The sequence below is a fragment of the Pezoporus occidentalis genome, unplaced genomic scaffold, assembly GCF_034315485.1.
Source record: "Pezoporus occidentalis ecotype Australia unplaced genomic scaffold, CSIRO_AGI_Poc_V1 ctg89, whole genome shotgun sequence".
NCBI lineage: Eukaryota > Metazoa > Chordata > Aves > Psittaciformes > Psittacidae > Pezoporus > Pezoporus occidentalis.
This window is the reverse complement of record NW_026916253.1, coordinates 1,125,659-1,141,332: the sequence shown is the minus strand read 5'-3', so window position 1 is coordinate 1,141,332 and position 15,674 is coordinate 1,125,659. Positions and strand designations below refer to the sequence as shown.

The 15,674-nt window shown below is 40.0% G+C and overlaps 1 protein-coding gene across 2 annotated transcripts in view; it reads right to left on the bottom strand.

Moving 5' to 3' along the window:
- The window catches only part of URI1 (URI1 prefoldin like chaperone), a 43,724-nt gene extending 28,254 nt beyond the window's left edge, over positions 1 to 15,470 (bottom strand). The window contains exons 1-2 of one of the 2 annotated variants that reach the window (XM_062604939.1): positions 15,337 to 15,470; positions 3,818 to 3,852 (exon numbers count right to left, since the gene is read on the bottom strand). In XM_062604939.1, the coding sequence (XP_062460923.1) occupies positions 3,818 to 3,852; positions 15,337 to 15,408 (107 nt within the window). In that variant the 5' untranslated portion in view covers positions 15,409 to 15,470. The remainder of the gene's footprint in view (positions 1 to 3,817; positions 3,853 to 15,336) is intronic. The other variant, XM_062604941.1, reaches the window with a different exon arrangement.
- Positions 15,471 to 15,674: the final 204 nt, after the last annotated feature.

The following is a 15,674-nucleotide window of genomic DNA, read 5'->3' as shown; positions in this document are numbered from 1 at the left end:
ATGTGTACTAAAATAGCATCATGATTATTTTAGATTGTGCATGTCTCTTTCTGAATTTGACTGGTGCAAAGAATCAGTTCTTCCACTAGAATTTGGCTTATCTCACTCCATGTTCATCAGTTATACCACCATCAATATTTAGAAAAATAACTGAAAATCCAGTTTATACTTTATAAGAGGCAAATTCTTCCAAGCAGCACTTGGAATAAAGATTCATGGCCTTGATTTGAGCTGACATGAATGGGCAAAATTTTAATTCATTCTTATTTTCACATGAACTTTGTGTTCCTACCAAGAGTTGACACGTGAAAGACGGCTTGACCACCAGGATTCTGTCTTATCTTCAGTCCCTGACAAGGGACTTTGCAGGTGAGGAACACCCCTTCTACTGCCTCTCCATCCAAAATGTAAATAAGGCTCATGCTACATGTTGCCACCAAAGAGAGAAACGGCTTGGAAAACTTAAATTATTCCCCCAGCAGATACCTGGCTTTTCAGAGAGGATTTTGCAAAATGCAGGATTTCATTTGCTGCAGGGATTTTCCTTTGTGTGCAAAAGCAACTAGACCCCCTCTAAAAAAGCCTTCTTTTGGAAAGACATCCTCAAATACTTAAACTCAGCTGAAAAAGTCTTTTAACGGACTACTGCAACTCTGAAGGTGGTCAGAAATCAGCTCCTGCATGAAGTAACTCGCATATAAATGTCAGGTTTGATGATATTGTTTACTTGTACTTCAAAATAGTAAATGTATATATGGTAGTAAATTCTGCAGTAAAAGCATGGAGCAGCACATTTAACAACACTGACCTGAGATGCAAATTACAGGTTTTCTGAGGATTCAGAAAAGCAATCTGTAAATGTGCTAAAAAATGAATGTCAGAGTTGATAACACAACTCTCAAAATATTATCATTGATTTTCCTAGATTCATAAGCAGAATGAAATCTTCTTCAGCATTCATTATGAAAAATTATCTGATACTCCTGTGTTTTGACTCATTTGCTTCCATAGTTGAACTTTGCGGTAATCACCCTGCTTTATACCTGGAGTGCTTCACACTTTAAGCTGCTGAACAGTCTTGGAAAAAAGAATTTAGGTTTTTATGCCACTTGGACATTAAAAGCCTATTCCATATAGCTGATATACCAGCCTATTCCATATAGCTGCTTTGGTTTGACAGAAGATTTCTCCCCGACATTTTAGGCATGTTTATCTATCTACATCAACATGAAAATATAATTCACTTCCTTCAAAGAGGAAGAACAAACTCATGAATCTTAAAAAAATTCATTGAGATGTTGGGGGGGGGGGGGGGGGGGGGGGGGCAATATAATGACAATTTGGTGTCAACGATAACAATAAATTATTTAATGATATTTACAGAATCCAGCCTTTGCCTTGCATAAATCTGTGTTTGAGAAATGGACACTGATGCACTCCAACCATCCACTAAAAAACAAACATGACCCCCAAGCCAACAGCCTAGCCTTGGTCTCAAATGTGAAGAGAGGCCTCCATGAGCAGAGAATGGTGTGAAAATCCCTCCCCACTTGCAACAGGATTAAATATTCCCATTGCTTCACGGATGAAAGTCACTCAACATTTCTTCATCAGTCTGACAAGAAGGTGCTGCCTTTAAGGTCTGGCTGCTGCCTGCTGCTGAACAATGTGATCAGGATACAGGACAAATCACTTTCTACAACAGCTATTTTGCTTTACAGAGCAAAGTAGACTTCTTTTTTCAGTATATTTCTTTTTTTCTACTACCCTTTGGTGATCAAGCCTCCACCATGGGAATCTCTAAAAGCACGGCCACATCCTGAACTGGACCAGCAAGATAAAGAAAATTAAAATCAATCCTTTTAATTAATTGGCCTGAGACAGTATTACTTAAGGAAGGAGGCCAACATCCCTCTTTACCTATAGCTGATGGCCACACAAGCTCAATTCCCATACACAATGAAGAACATGAAGAGGGGGGATGAATACTGGGACTCCAGCTGTGAACATGTCCCAGAAGGGGAAACGCGTGTCTAGATGCTTAATCCTGTACCAGGCCCATTACTGGATTCATGGCTTCAGAAAGATACTTCAGAAAGTGAACTAAAAAAATTAAAAATAAAGCAACTGAATGGAAATAGATTAAAGCTGAGCATTTTTAAACCCTGTTGTTATTAACTCAGTTCTATTTAATATTCTTCTGTCACTGACTACTTAGAAGGTCTTATATGAGCAACTTAGTTGAAACAAGAGCACTCAGCTCGTACACAATCAAGATCTAAATAAGGGTACTAAATTTTAAATAATTTTTATGAAATCAGATGCTGTATAAAACTGCTTTTCTACATAAAGGTAACAAACAGTAAGTTAGGATTTCCTTTCCACATGCTATGCCCAAATTCCCCAAGGTCATCAGGCCATGGCCAGAGTTTGCATAAAAGCAAACACATTAGTAACTCCTCCTTCCAGAGGCCTCCCTTCTGACTTCACAAGCCTCAGCCACTTTCGTAAGAGTAAATAATTGTCACAACTTCACAAACTTTTAAAAGTCTGTTCAAATTTTAAGGCTTTTTGTCAGTTTTTTACTGAAAAATAATGTCTCTTAGTGAAAGAATGCACATGCAGAATTTCGTATGAGACCAATCTGGCAGGGACATTGCAAAGCTCCTGGAAAAGTCTGCGTGCTGGGGATATTCTACTGCCTTCACCATGGCAGTACCAGGAGGCACTTCAATAATGTTTCTCTTACTGAAAATTAACGTGGTCTCTGAATTTTAAACATAAATGGAACATATTAGTTTTAGATTATTTTTGGGAGCCAATGGTCAGAATTTAATATGATGTGTATAGATTGCCTTGATTTTTTCCCTTTTATCCAGTGCTTGCAGCCTATGTGCATTTAAAGTAAAAACATTTGATACACACTAAATATAAATTATTTGCTTGGAGATCTTTCAGGCATGAAGAAAAAGCCTCTTAAAATAAATTTAAATATTATATGCTTGATGGTGTATAACCAAAGGTTTAATCTCACCACTAAAGGGGCAGTTGCTGTGATTCTGCAATAACCCTGCAGACAATAATCAAGACAGCTCCTGTTGTTCTCTCAGTAAAATCATGGTAAACACAGCATGGATATATTGTAATTTGATATCTGTAAGATCAACTGTTGTATCTCCCAGTAACTCATAATACAAGGTTTCATTCACCATTAAATGTACATTTTCCTCACAAGCCGTAGAAAACTGTTACTTACTAAGCATGTTTTCTATTAACCATAGATTGCCAACAGAGAAAAAAGTGCCCAGAGATAATTTTTTTATGTAACAAACCATTTCTTTCTAGCATTACAAACTAAGCTTTACCACATACTTTACCTGGGGAAACAACAGGGATACATGACTTTCACACTGATTTAGCACATGGAGGAGGGGGAAGGAGAATTTACCTACTTGCTCCATAGTTAGAAAGAAACCAAGAATCATTAATTCTACCCTGGGAGTACCTTTGCACCAATCAGGCAACTTTAGCATTTACCCACAAGGTTACTTGGGGGAAAAAGACGAATGAGCTCAGCATTTAAAACAGAAGTATAAATACTAAGGCTCAGTATATTTGTGATTTAAAGTCATGATATCAGTGGAAAATATATACATTTTCAAGAACATTTTCACTGTAACAATGCTGAGCTATCACTAATCCCCAAAACATGCTAGTAGGATTTGGCTATCATCAGAATCAATAGCAATACTTTATTAAAATATAACTAGGTTACTCATCAGTATTTTAGGCATGTAATCAAACATTTTTCACTTACCAGTGCTGGATTTTTTCTTGGCAGCTAGTGACCACCTGTCATCAAAACAGATAACTACTCATGAAAAAACAAGGCTAAGCACACAGCTGCAATGTCAATGCATCAGAAACTAGAACAGCAGCATTACAGATTTGGTGGTGTCTCTATGCACATTTCTATTTGACAGTGCAAAGGCAAGGGAATGGCAGTTCTTAAGCAGCACACTCTATCACACACTAATGCAGACCCATAACCACAGAAAAAAATTACAGCTTTTCAATTCATATTTTGGTACAATACCTGCTCCGTAACTATTACATGACACACAATAGTATCCTACAAGAGTAGTAGGCTGTGCGATTTGCAGATCTATTTTCAGCGTTACATGTTCACAGAATTAAAAAATAACATACATTATAACAAGACATCAATGTAACCTCCCTACTGAGTCATTAAAAACCAAAAACAAATGAACCCCACAGCACCAAAACATTTTTTCCTTCATCAGTACATCAACAAATATCTCCACTGGCCATTTGGATTTGAAAAAGCACAAATTAATTTTGTGGTGCTTAAACACAAAGGTATCTGACACCATTATACGGGCTGCCAACTTCCCTCCTGTTATTTCCAGGTGTCACAAAAAGAGGAAATTTTAATCTGAATATCTCACCTTATGTCACAGGCTTTCCCAAGAGATCCAAAATAATTTACAAAAGAAAGAGCATTGCTAAAATGAAATTGTTTTCTTCTTTTTTAACTGTATTTTTTAGACTACGTAGGTATAGCAAACAAACGAGATGCTGAAACCTGTGACCTTGTCTGCCATAATTACCTGAAGATTTTGTCTTTCAAAACCTATTCTGACCTCTGAATAATGGTTACTAAAAATATAACACAATTTCATTCAATTATATGAAATGCAATGAAGCCATGGGGCAATTAAATATGTCTAGACATCTTCTCACTATAAGCATTTCCTAGATTATTTTTTCTTTACAAATTTTGCTTTTCCTAGAACCAAAATAATGCTAACATTTGAAAGCAATTAATGAAGAGAAAACAGTAACATACATTCAAGTACCACTGAAATCACTGGAGCAGATAATTCTTCCCCCCCCCCCCCCCCCGCCAACAATTTTAATTTTTTTTTTTTCCATTTAGCATATGTGCATCTATTGTAGAACAGAGCTCAGACCCTTCACTTCCTACTCAAGGACTACTTTGTGAGCTAATAATTCTTTAAACAGAGTAAAGTACTTACATGAAAAGGATCAGCTCTACATTTGCGTTTATGCTATTTCATAATCCATCAGGAAATTCAGCCAGGTAGCTTGCCCCGCATAAGCCAAGTTTAAATTTATCATTTGCTTTAAATGCCTATAAATCAAATGCCCAGCAAATATTTTCTTTAACATGCAAGCTAAGGTTAAGAGTAAATATGCAGACTTCTACATGATATCAACTCAGAAACCTGATTCATACTATTAATATTGAGCCCATTTTAAGAGTAAAGTTCCCATTAAAGGTATAAATCACACAGTGCTGAGTACAATGCTAACCCACAATGAAGCCCACCATAGACAAGTAGGAGAGTCAGAGCCTATTCTACCAACATCCCTCACCCTTTCAGATTTGGTAGGGATTGTGAAGCACGCAACATAATTTAGCACACAAAAATGTTTATGAAATCCTTTAAGAAAGTTCCGGTTTAAATGCCCACTACAGATGAAGATGGAAAAGACAGGAAGCTTCCCATTCCCAATACATGACTTCCCATGCACAAAGTGAGCTAAAAGCACAGAAAGTAAAACCCTGCAAACCAGAAGAGCAGCATGTTCATTAACCTCTACATGATAATCCTTTCATTGCTGCATATTAACTAGTTACATATTCATAATCATTTACATTATTTAGAGGACCTTGTATGAAAATTTCCAGGCTATATCCATTAGCTACAATGTTAAAGATTAGAGAAGATAGTCTACGTAATGTTTCCAAGAAGCTTTTTTAATTAGTAAATATGTAAATTGGGCATATATGCTTTTTATGTTTTTAAAAAATAGCCCATCAGTAAAACAGCACAGGGGCATACGCTGTTTCCACAGCCCTTTATCCTCCAAAAAAAAAAAAAAAAAAAAAAGAAATCAATAAGACAAATCAATTTTAATTTAATTCTTCTTCTTTGATACAATCTCTCTTGAAGGGATACTAAAGGGTGGAACCAACAACAAACCTCTTCCTCTCAGTGGCCAGCATAAAAGAAGACTTTTTACAGAAGTGCTAAAATGTATCACCTTAAAAATGTTTCAGGCTGCACTTCTAGAACTGAGCTCTATTGAAAAAATAAATACTGAAGAACAGATGGAAATCAATTATGCGTATGCCCCTTATTAGGTCAGTCCCACTGTTTGGATAACAACTGGTCTTATCACAGCAAAGAAACAAACAGATAAATATACAAACAAATCTTTGATCCTTTGCCTTTAATCAAACACAGGAAAATCATTAGTCTATCTTCCACATATGATTTATATCTAGAGCTACAATTAAAGAATGAAAATTCCTTTCAGGGTAAATAAAATAAAGGACCTATTTGCTTGTATATATGAGTTTTGTTTGTCTGGACACCTAGAGCCACCCACTACGCATTACTTCCAAGACGTAACAGTGAAGCAGTACCAATAAACACTGAATTCTCCCCTTTTAGACATAAAAATGTAGAAGCTTATGAATGCATGTGCCTATCAATGGCTTATCTGCATACGAAAATCAGAACTACTCTTGCACCAAACTTAGCATTACCTAATCATGGGTCTGGTTATTAAAACAGAATCCACTGTTGGAAAACATATTCCATACTCTTAAAGCCAGTGGGCAAATACCTTGTTTCCTCCTTTTCTTCCAACAGTAACTTCTTAAAATTTAGTGCTTCTTGAGAGCCTGGACAGAGGCATACCGTGCAATAACCCTGGCAGAGCACACCTCTGTGCACCTATATATAATAACCCAAAGCATAATTCTTTCCGGATTAAAAAAGAAACTGGCAAAGCAGGAGAATACGCATTGGTTCTGCTTTTGTTACTACTAGGCTGAGCTATTTGAAGGAAGCATCCATTCCTGCTTTCAGGGAATCCCTTGTTTCCAGGTTGCACAATCAGAGTCGCAGCAGACCAGAAGGATTAATCCTACAATCACCTCACAGGTGTTTCCCAGTTCCACTATGTCAGTCTGAACCCAGCGCAGTTTGCAGGCTAGTGACTTACAAAGCACACTCAAACAACTCATACCATTAAGCCAAAGAGTTCACTAGCCATCTGAAGGCAGGAAATTCTTTTTGTGTGCAATACTTTGTCTTTTTCCAATCTACCTATTTAAAGCCCATCTTCTCCAAGATCTTCCATCTGAAGAGTTCAAAAACTCTTCCATGAATTAAAGCATAGTGCACTTTGGAAAAGTGCTGCACTGATTTTGCAGGATGAGAAACTCAGCCACTGGCATTGGAACTGAGCTAGGATCAGAAGCCACACCGACTAACTCAGCAGCCAGGCATTACCATCACTTGCAGTATTTCCTTGGAAATGATGACAGGCAAGAAGGATGCTGTAGCACAAACCTTATTCTTACCTGTACACGCCTACAGGCCTCTAATCTATTCCACATTACTCCCTCCTCTTCCCAGAAGGTCCACACTCTCACACACAAAAACATGTCTTTCTTCCCCTTCGTTTTTATAACCTGCTGCTTCTGCACGTTTCTATTATTAACAGGTGAACAGAATTGTCTGTGATGCTTCTGAGTACCAAGGTGGCACAGAAATAGTTCTGCTTTCCTTTCTAACCCAAGACTATCTGGTTTAATTTAGGTAGTTCTCCAAGATGGAATGCATGAATCTGAATGTCTCTACTTGTCAGCTAGGCACTGCCTACAGAATGGACTGGTTTAGCACATGGAAGCTAATTCTTCTCTCTCACCTGCTTTGAACAGCAATAAGGTAAGCATATTTTACTTATGTTTCAGTTTGTGAAACACTGTAAGCAACAGAGCTGGTACTGGTATCATCTGCAGACACTTTCGGGTTCCAACACTAAATCTGCTGCATTTGAGCCAACCCATTATGTTCAAGCCTAAAGAACTAGACACTGATATTTTATATGAAAATTAATTTTAACAAAAATGATGGAAATAAAAACACCCCATCAGATTAGGAAGAGTTCCTGAATGAATGAGAGGTTTTTTCCACACTTGTGGCTATTAATGTGGAAATATGCACTATGGCACATAAGCAAAGTTCCTGTTTAAACTGCAACTCAGGTATCTGAGAGACCAAGTAGATAGGTGTGCTCTGTTTCTACATGCATAGTTGAGTATTTTGCTTCAAAACTGTGGTTTACAATCTGTCTGGTCTTCTGAAATTAGAAGCCAGGGACACTGATCTAACCCCAGCTCTGATTCTATTTCTTCTAGATGGCCTTGAGCAAATCACAACCTCTCAGTCTACATTTCTTCATCTGCAAAATGGGGATAATAGTATTAACCTACCCACCTCAGAGTGTTTAATGATGATTAATTAATGTGAGAAAAGCACTCTAAAGATGTAAGAGCACTATATAAGTGATAAAGCATTATTTACCACTTGAAAAGTAATCTGAATAAAATCAGATATGCAAGTAATTTGTTTACATGTAGCAATAATATAATTTGTGACTATTTAATCTTGAATTAGTCTCACTTTAAACATCCCTTTCAATCACATTCCCAGTTACTTAGGGAAAATGACAGTATGGAATACTTTTTGTGGAAGCAGAGCAAGTAATGAGGTGGTAATTGAAGTGAGGGCCTAATAAAGTCTAAAACCAATGATCTGCCTTCAGGAGACTGTTCCTGCCGTTTGGGCTGTTCAAATAATTCGAGTCTTGACCTTGGTTCTGTTGTTCAGAACCTTCCAAAAACTACAGTGGAAGCGGATGCGGCTTTTCTGAGATGCAGATCCACATTTACAAGGCTAAATCCAAGATAATTTCCACTACTGACCCCCAATTCAGATGACTCCAACTCTGCACACAGTTTTAACTGCTTAACCTTCTACATCCAAGTTTTTACTGCAGAGCTGGCTCCATCTGTAAATGTTAGCAAGTATCAAAACCTGCTCTGCCATACAACTCATGCATGAGATTTCTCTGTCGCGCTCCCAAACCCTGAAAGTTTACCAGCAAAATAACCAGCTCGCAATGACTTTACGTTACAGAAGAACACTAATGGATGGTCAAACATTTAATCATCTCTTGGTAACAAGGATGTAACAAGCCATATGCAAGATAAACATTTTAAATGAATTTCCATTTTTTCCTCTAGGAAACACACAGCAACTGCTGATGGAGAAAGAATTAACATTTGCACAATTGTTTTTCCTAGAGCTTCATTTTCAATCAAAAAATGAAATAAAACTATTAAAAGTTCTTCAGTCTGTTGGCACACTGTATGATCTAATGGAAAAGGAAGAAAGCATTTCTGAGCGTTCATTTATTAGATCATATTACTCAAAAACACTACATTTCAACAAATTATTAACATAAATCCCCCTTTGGGTGGAAACTTTTCTGAAGAAATGTGTTTGGGAAGAATACTGAAGAAAAAGAGAGACTGAAAGAAATTTGAATCATAGCAAACATTTCTTTCTAAGGGACAAATCTAATTTAAAAATATAATCACATTTTTTATCTTCCTCTACAAGAAAACAAGTGAAGATCTACTATTTTTATATTAATTGTGTACACAAAAGTGGATCTCTCAGCTTTGCAGTAAAAGTAGTACGTAACTATTATTTATCAATAAATAAAAACTAAGTTCTGACAAAAAATATTTTGGGGAGCTCAAAAATTCTACTTGAAAAACCTAAAACTTATAAAAAGCAGACAGTAAATGCCTTATCTCTTCTTTGCCACTGGGAATCCTGCCCTCTGAAGACTATTTTATGGTGTGACCACAGTTACAGGTCACGTAGACATAACTCGGGAGTTACCCTGCAGTAACAGTGGGACAGCCAGACAGGCAGGGTCACCTCACAGGAACCAGCACCCTCCCTGCTCACATTCAACCATGAGCTCCCAACACTTCTGGGCTATTTTGCTGTTTGTCAGTCCCCTTTGGGAGTCATTTCAATTCACAAACCAAGCAAAGCTCCCAAAGGCAGCAGGATGTTTTCTGCTAAGAGGGTAAGATTAATTAGCTCTGAACTGAACTAGTCCAAGAGAGCCACAAACTCTCACCTTTCACTGGTAGCAAGTCAGTACCCATGTCATGTAACTGCCTCTTGAGACAGAGCTAAGGAACCTTAGTATTTTAATTTACTTCAGGTAAATGCATTCCTGTGGCTGTACCATACCCAAGCTAGCTCAGGTACCAAGACAGCAGTAGACAAATACAAACCTTGAACTCCCATGATCTAACTCAACAAACACCTCCAGCAGGTTTTGCAAGCGTTGATGTAGTCTATGGTGCAGTGACTACACTGCTAGCAATACCCAAATTAACTAGCTTAAAATTGCCATGAACCATGGCATCTGCCTCACAGACAGGTGCCTTCAGGCTGTGGTTCAACATTCAGCTGAAATCCTGAGTAAACTCACCCCTTCCTGTCTTCAGCTACTCAGCTCCACTGTCTTACCTTTCCAACCCCGACAAATCTGCTGGCAGACATTTGTGACGTTGCACAATCAACCAGATTAGAGAACCATGCTGGCTGAACAACAATCCAGTAGGAAAAAAAGGAAAAAAAAAAAGTTCACAACAAAGTTTGGGTTTAAGCTGGATCCCGATGCAGGTCACTGAGCACCGTCACAAATGTGCCACCCTAAAATTGCTAAAAGGTGAAGACAAGTGGGCAGAAAAAAAAATAAGAAGTTGTTCACCAAACTGAAGTAATCTCCTTCCTGGACAACTCAAGTGGTCATTAATGGAATTTCTGAACAAGGGACTGAGGCTGCTCACAACTGCTCTAACTTGGTACAAGTGCGGCCACGGCTCAAAGGGCCAGCCCAGTTTCACTCACTGCTAGCCCTGTATCTCCCCGCCACATTTATGCTCACATCTGAAATTACCATTTTGTGTGCATTACTGGATGCCTCTTACCCTCAGCAAGCTGATCACAAGCGTTGGTACAAAAGTGGTTGAGGGGTTCACTCTTTTTGTGACAGTGAAGTGGCAGCCTATGCAAACAGACAAGAGAAACCATAAAACCAGCAACTGCACAGTGCAGCCTGGTGAAAACAAAGTCCCAGTTCAATTGCTGCTCTGAGGGCCTCAAGATAGCAAGCTCCAAGCTAGCAGTTTAGTTACCAGTGAGGCAGAACACATACACTTGCCCGCTCCAGAATAAAGGCAAAACTCTTTATAAACTCTTTTGTGAATTTGTGACTTTAATTACCATTAAAAAAAAATATATTTAAGATCTGATAATTAATTTCACAATTCTTGACACTATATAAACCAGTGGGTATTTAATTCATGGTAATAAGAACATAGACAAAAACTGACTATAAAAAGTAGACGTGATGATCAATTAACACTGTCAAAACAGTATTACATTGAAAGCTTCTAAATAATGACTGAATTAGCCTATTTACTTGAAAGCAGTGTGTGAGAAAATATTACTGGAACCTACTATTACAAAAAAAGCACTGGATGGGCTGGAGTGGATGTCACCGCAAGTTTCTGAAGATGTAACTGTTCAGGTACCTTTGAAAAAGGAATATGGGAAATGAAGCTTCAGACAGGCATTTTCAAAAAAGACATGTCAAACCAAGCTTCAGACACTCTGTTAACTTTTCTCAAGCAGCTACTGTGAAAACTGAAGTCTGACTGCACTGCTGTCTCATACCCAGGCTTTCTCTAGAGCCTGTTAGCTTGGGTGGAGGCTGGAAAAAGTGCAACACCCTGGGAGACGCAGCACTAGAAAGCTCATTGAACCTCACCTGCCAAGTCTGCAGGCAAGCACTTACAGATTTCCAGGGACTCCTGCAGCAGCATGAAGTCTACAAGACCCTACTCAGTCTCACTGATCTTTTTCAGACTGAAGGAACAGTTTTAAAACTGCCAAGCTGCTGATTTCACAGCACACATGCTACTTGAAAAAGCCTTGAACAGAAGCAACTACCTCCAGAAGTAATTCATGTAAGCACACAATAATTTAAAAGAACGTAAGATTAGGGTTCTGTGACTTGTTTCTCCATAACCCACCTGTAAGTTGTTTGACCATTAAAAAACTGCAAGTACCCAAAATCTTGAAAACAATTTTGAAATTAATGATCGTCCAGATCAACCATTAAAATTCAGAAAAATATAACATAACATACAGTGGTTAATGAGTTACTGCAATAGCAGCACTAAATCTAATTGTGCTTTGTTGTCATGATGAGTGACACAAGCTTAAGGAAAGTCTTTCCTAAAAAGAAAATAAACAAATGTGTTTGTCAGTGCAATTAAAAAATAATAATTTAAAAAAAAAAATCATATTGCCAACAAATGCTGGAATCCTTTACATTCTCCATGCCCATGTTTGCACTCTACAAACGTCTCTTGGGTCTAGTTGGTTCTGTAACGTCTCCCATTACACGTACCTTCCTTGCATTTCTCAGAAACTATAGAATTTATCAACCCACTGTAAATTCACTGTCTGCACAAGTCATACCAAATCATACAGATCTGACTTGTCAACTTCCCATCAGTTAGTAATCCCAACCCATCTGATTGCAGACATAGATGTATATCAAATATTATGTTTAAACGCACACTCTACAGCATGAGAAGGCACCTATTTAAATATTCATTTTATAATTCCTGTACTAACTTGCAATAGATTTAAAACAGTATTTCCAGCTAGCATATATTGCTTTTGCAAGTAATCCATGATGCATACATTATATTCTTCTTACAGGAATATTGAAAACTTCACACAGGCACTGTGCTTCCAGTGATGATCTTTATCATGAAAATTACTAGATATTCTTCTATAATTTATCCCCAAGATACACATTCTAAGTCATGTTTTTATACAAAGTGCCTTTTGTGGGAGCACTGAAAATGGCTTCTAACAGTTTGGTCTTGCCATTGCTACAGATTAACAACATGAAATCCGTCCAACCAGCAAGCAGTCCTAAACAAGAATTAAAATTACTTTTCACCAGGGGTCCTAAACCTGGAAGTTGCAGTCTCAATCAGATTAAAGATAGAAACTCATGAACATCCTGCTCTTTTAATACTCTCAAACAGGAAGGAAGCTTCAGCTCACGTGCTTTCCAGAGCAGCTCTTTAGCACTCAAAAGCTCAAACTCATAGCAGAACCAGGGTTGTACAGTGGCCTGGATGTTAAAATAATCAACCATGATTCAAATATTAATTCTGCAGATAGGTAATGCTGTATTTCACTGTTACAGTCAAGGCTGCCTTCAGATTAATGGAATAAATTCTTATTCTTAATCAAGCATCACTGGGACAGCGTAACAGTAATTAATGAAAATACATATGCCTGTTTAAATGCTGTTATATAGAGATACAGTTCTGCCTAAATAACCTATGTTATGATGCTCATACTACCATTACTGGTCTACCAAAGTACAGCATAACTGATTCTCCCTCATCTTTGTGCTAAGACCAAAACATAAGCATTCAACTTCAGCCATTCTGTGAGAAAAATAAGTCTTTGAAAAGAGGCAGCTGAAATTAAAAGACCTCCTCCATCTTAAAATGCAATATTTTCCTAACTGAAAATACTGCTGTAATCCAATTATATATATTCATTGCATACAGGGAAAGTCTACTATATCTTTATCATGACACTCCCTTGTAACAAAGATACACAGTTCTTTAGTATAATTTCATATTGAAGCTGAAGCGTTCCATTTTTTTTTAGCAAATTTGCAGATATTATGTAAAGTTTCCCAATGATAAAATATAATTCTGGTATATCAGCCTAACAGAGGCTTAACTAATGGTCTCCTGGGCCTCTTTTCTACTGGAGCAGATCTGTTTAAGAAGAGAGTCTTAAACTTGTTTACCAAGGGGCCTTACCATGAACTGGGAATAATCCTGTGTGGTTACAATCGACACATTAGGCCTGACTGACACTAATGTACCAGAGAAAATATTCGTCACCAAATTCTACCACCCTGAAAGTTAACTGCAGGAGCCCAAGCAGATGAGTTACTATCACCAATTACTGGAATAACAGTTTACTATCTCTGCAGAACAGGCAACATTGAGTATTCCACCAGATCCTCTTACTGTTCATCCATATTAAGGGGACAGCTGGTTATGTACATCACTTCATAATGACAGTGAGCTGTTCAAAAGTAAACACAGTCCTACACACTCTATTCCTGGCAAGGCACATTTTACATCATGTATGTGTTACCCAGTTTCCTTACCCTAACTAAACCTGCATGTGACAAAGCAATACACACTGAAGTCCTTGGTTATAACCAACGAGCCCTAACGTGCATCTTAGAAGCAGCTCTAAGAAATTTTAACCATGTGAGAAAAATGAGCAGAAAAATGGAAAAGCATGGTGCCTGTGCAGATATACTTGTGCCACTGACGCACTGAATGTCCCCGTGAGCTCCTCCTGCACCCACACAGTCCTCGCTGCAAGGCTGGAACCTACAAGCCCAAGATCCCACTTGTTATATTAGCAGGGCCCACTCGCCTCAGATCACAAGCGTAACCTGCAGGAAATGTATCCCAAGTTTCGAACTACAGCCATACGTGGAACCAGCCTCCAAACTCCCAGGTGTCATTTCTGCTTGTCTCTTTCCAACCTGTTTCAAATATAATCAATGTTTTTTAAAACAAGGCATGATTTTTTTGTTTACCTCAAGTCAGGCAGGAGATGACCCAGTTCAACGGCACTGGCCGGGCCCTGCACAGGGCCTTACTGGCAAGCCCGCATTTTACAACAGTAGGTGACCAGCCCTGTGGCTGGAGAAAACATGGATAGGGGGAAGGAGGGTGAAAACACACGTGTGGCAGAGTGCCGACTGCAACGCTCCCCACGGCGTTTCAGGGCGAGCACCGAGGCAGCGGGCACAGCGCAGGCCCCGCTGCCGCCAGCCCCAAGTCACCCCTCTGGCGTGCATCGCTTTAAACGGCACTTCGTCACCGCCACAGCTGCCAACAGCTAACGGGCTGCGTCAGGGGCCTCCCAGCGCCCCTTCTCCCCAAGAAGGCGGTCTCTGGGCGGGCTGGCAGGGGGTCACCAGCCCAGCTCCTTGCGTTACCGGAGCTGCTTTCCCGGGTCCTCTCGCCCGGCCACGACCCGCCTCAGCAGCCAGCCCTGACGTCAGCGCCGTCACGTGCCGGTCCGCCGTACACAGGCCCCGGCGATTGCCGCCCAGGGGCCGCCACCGCCCCCCCTCCCTTCCCCCCCCCCCCCCCCCCCAAACCCGGAGAGCCGCTTTAGCTCCCCCCGCCCCCCCTGCCCGTCTCGGGCCGCAGCCTCTACCCCTCCTCCCGCTGCGGTCCGGCCCGGCGGCCTTGGCCTTTACCTGTTCATGCTTCTGGCGGAGGCGGCCCACCAGCGCGGGGCTAAGCGGAGACGCGCCGCCGGGGGCTTCCATGCCCCACAAGCCGGGCCGGGCCCGCAGTCTCCGAGGGAGCCGCTTCGCAGCGCGGAGGAGAAGGCTAGAGGCAGCAGGCGGCCGGGCCGGGCCAATCTCCTCAGCAGGGCGAATGAGTCCTATAGAAATGTTTGTGGAGGGCGAAGCGCCGGCTACAGAGCCGCATCCACGCGGGGTCCACCGCCGCCTGGGCCCGGGTCGCCGCTGCCGGGGGAAGCATCTCACACTCGCATTCTGGGCCGCGCCGCAGCCTGGGCCCGGATCCC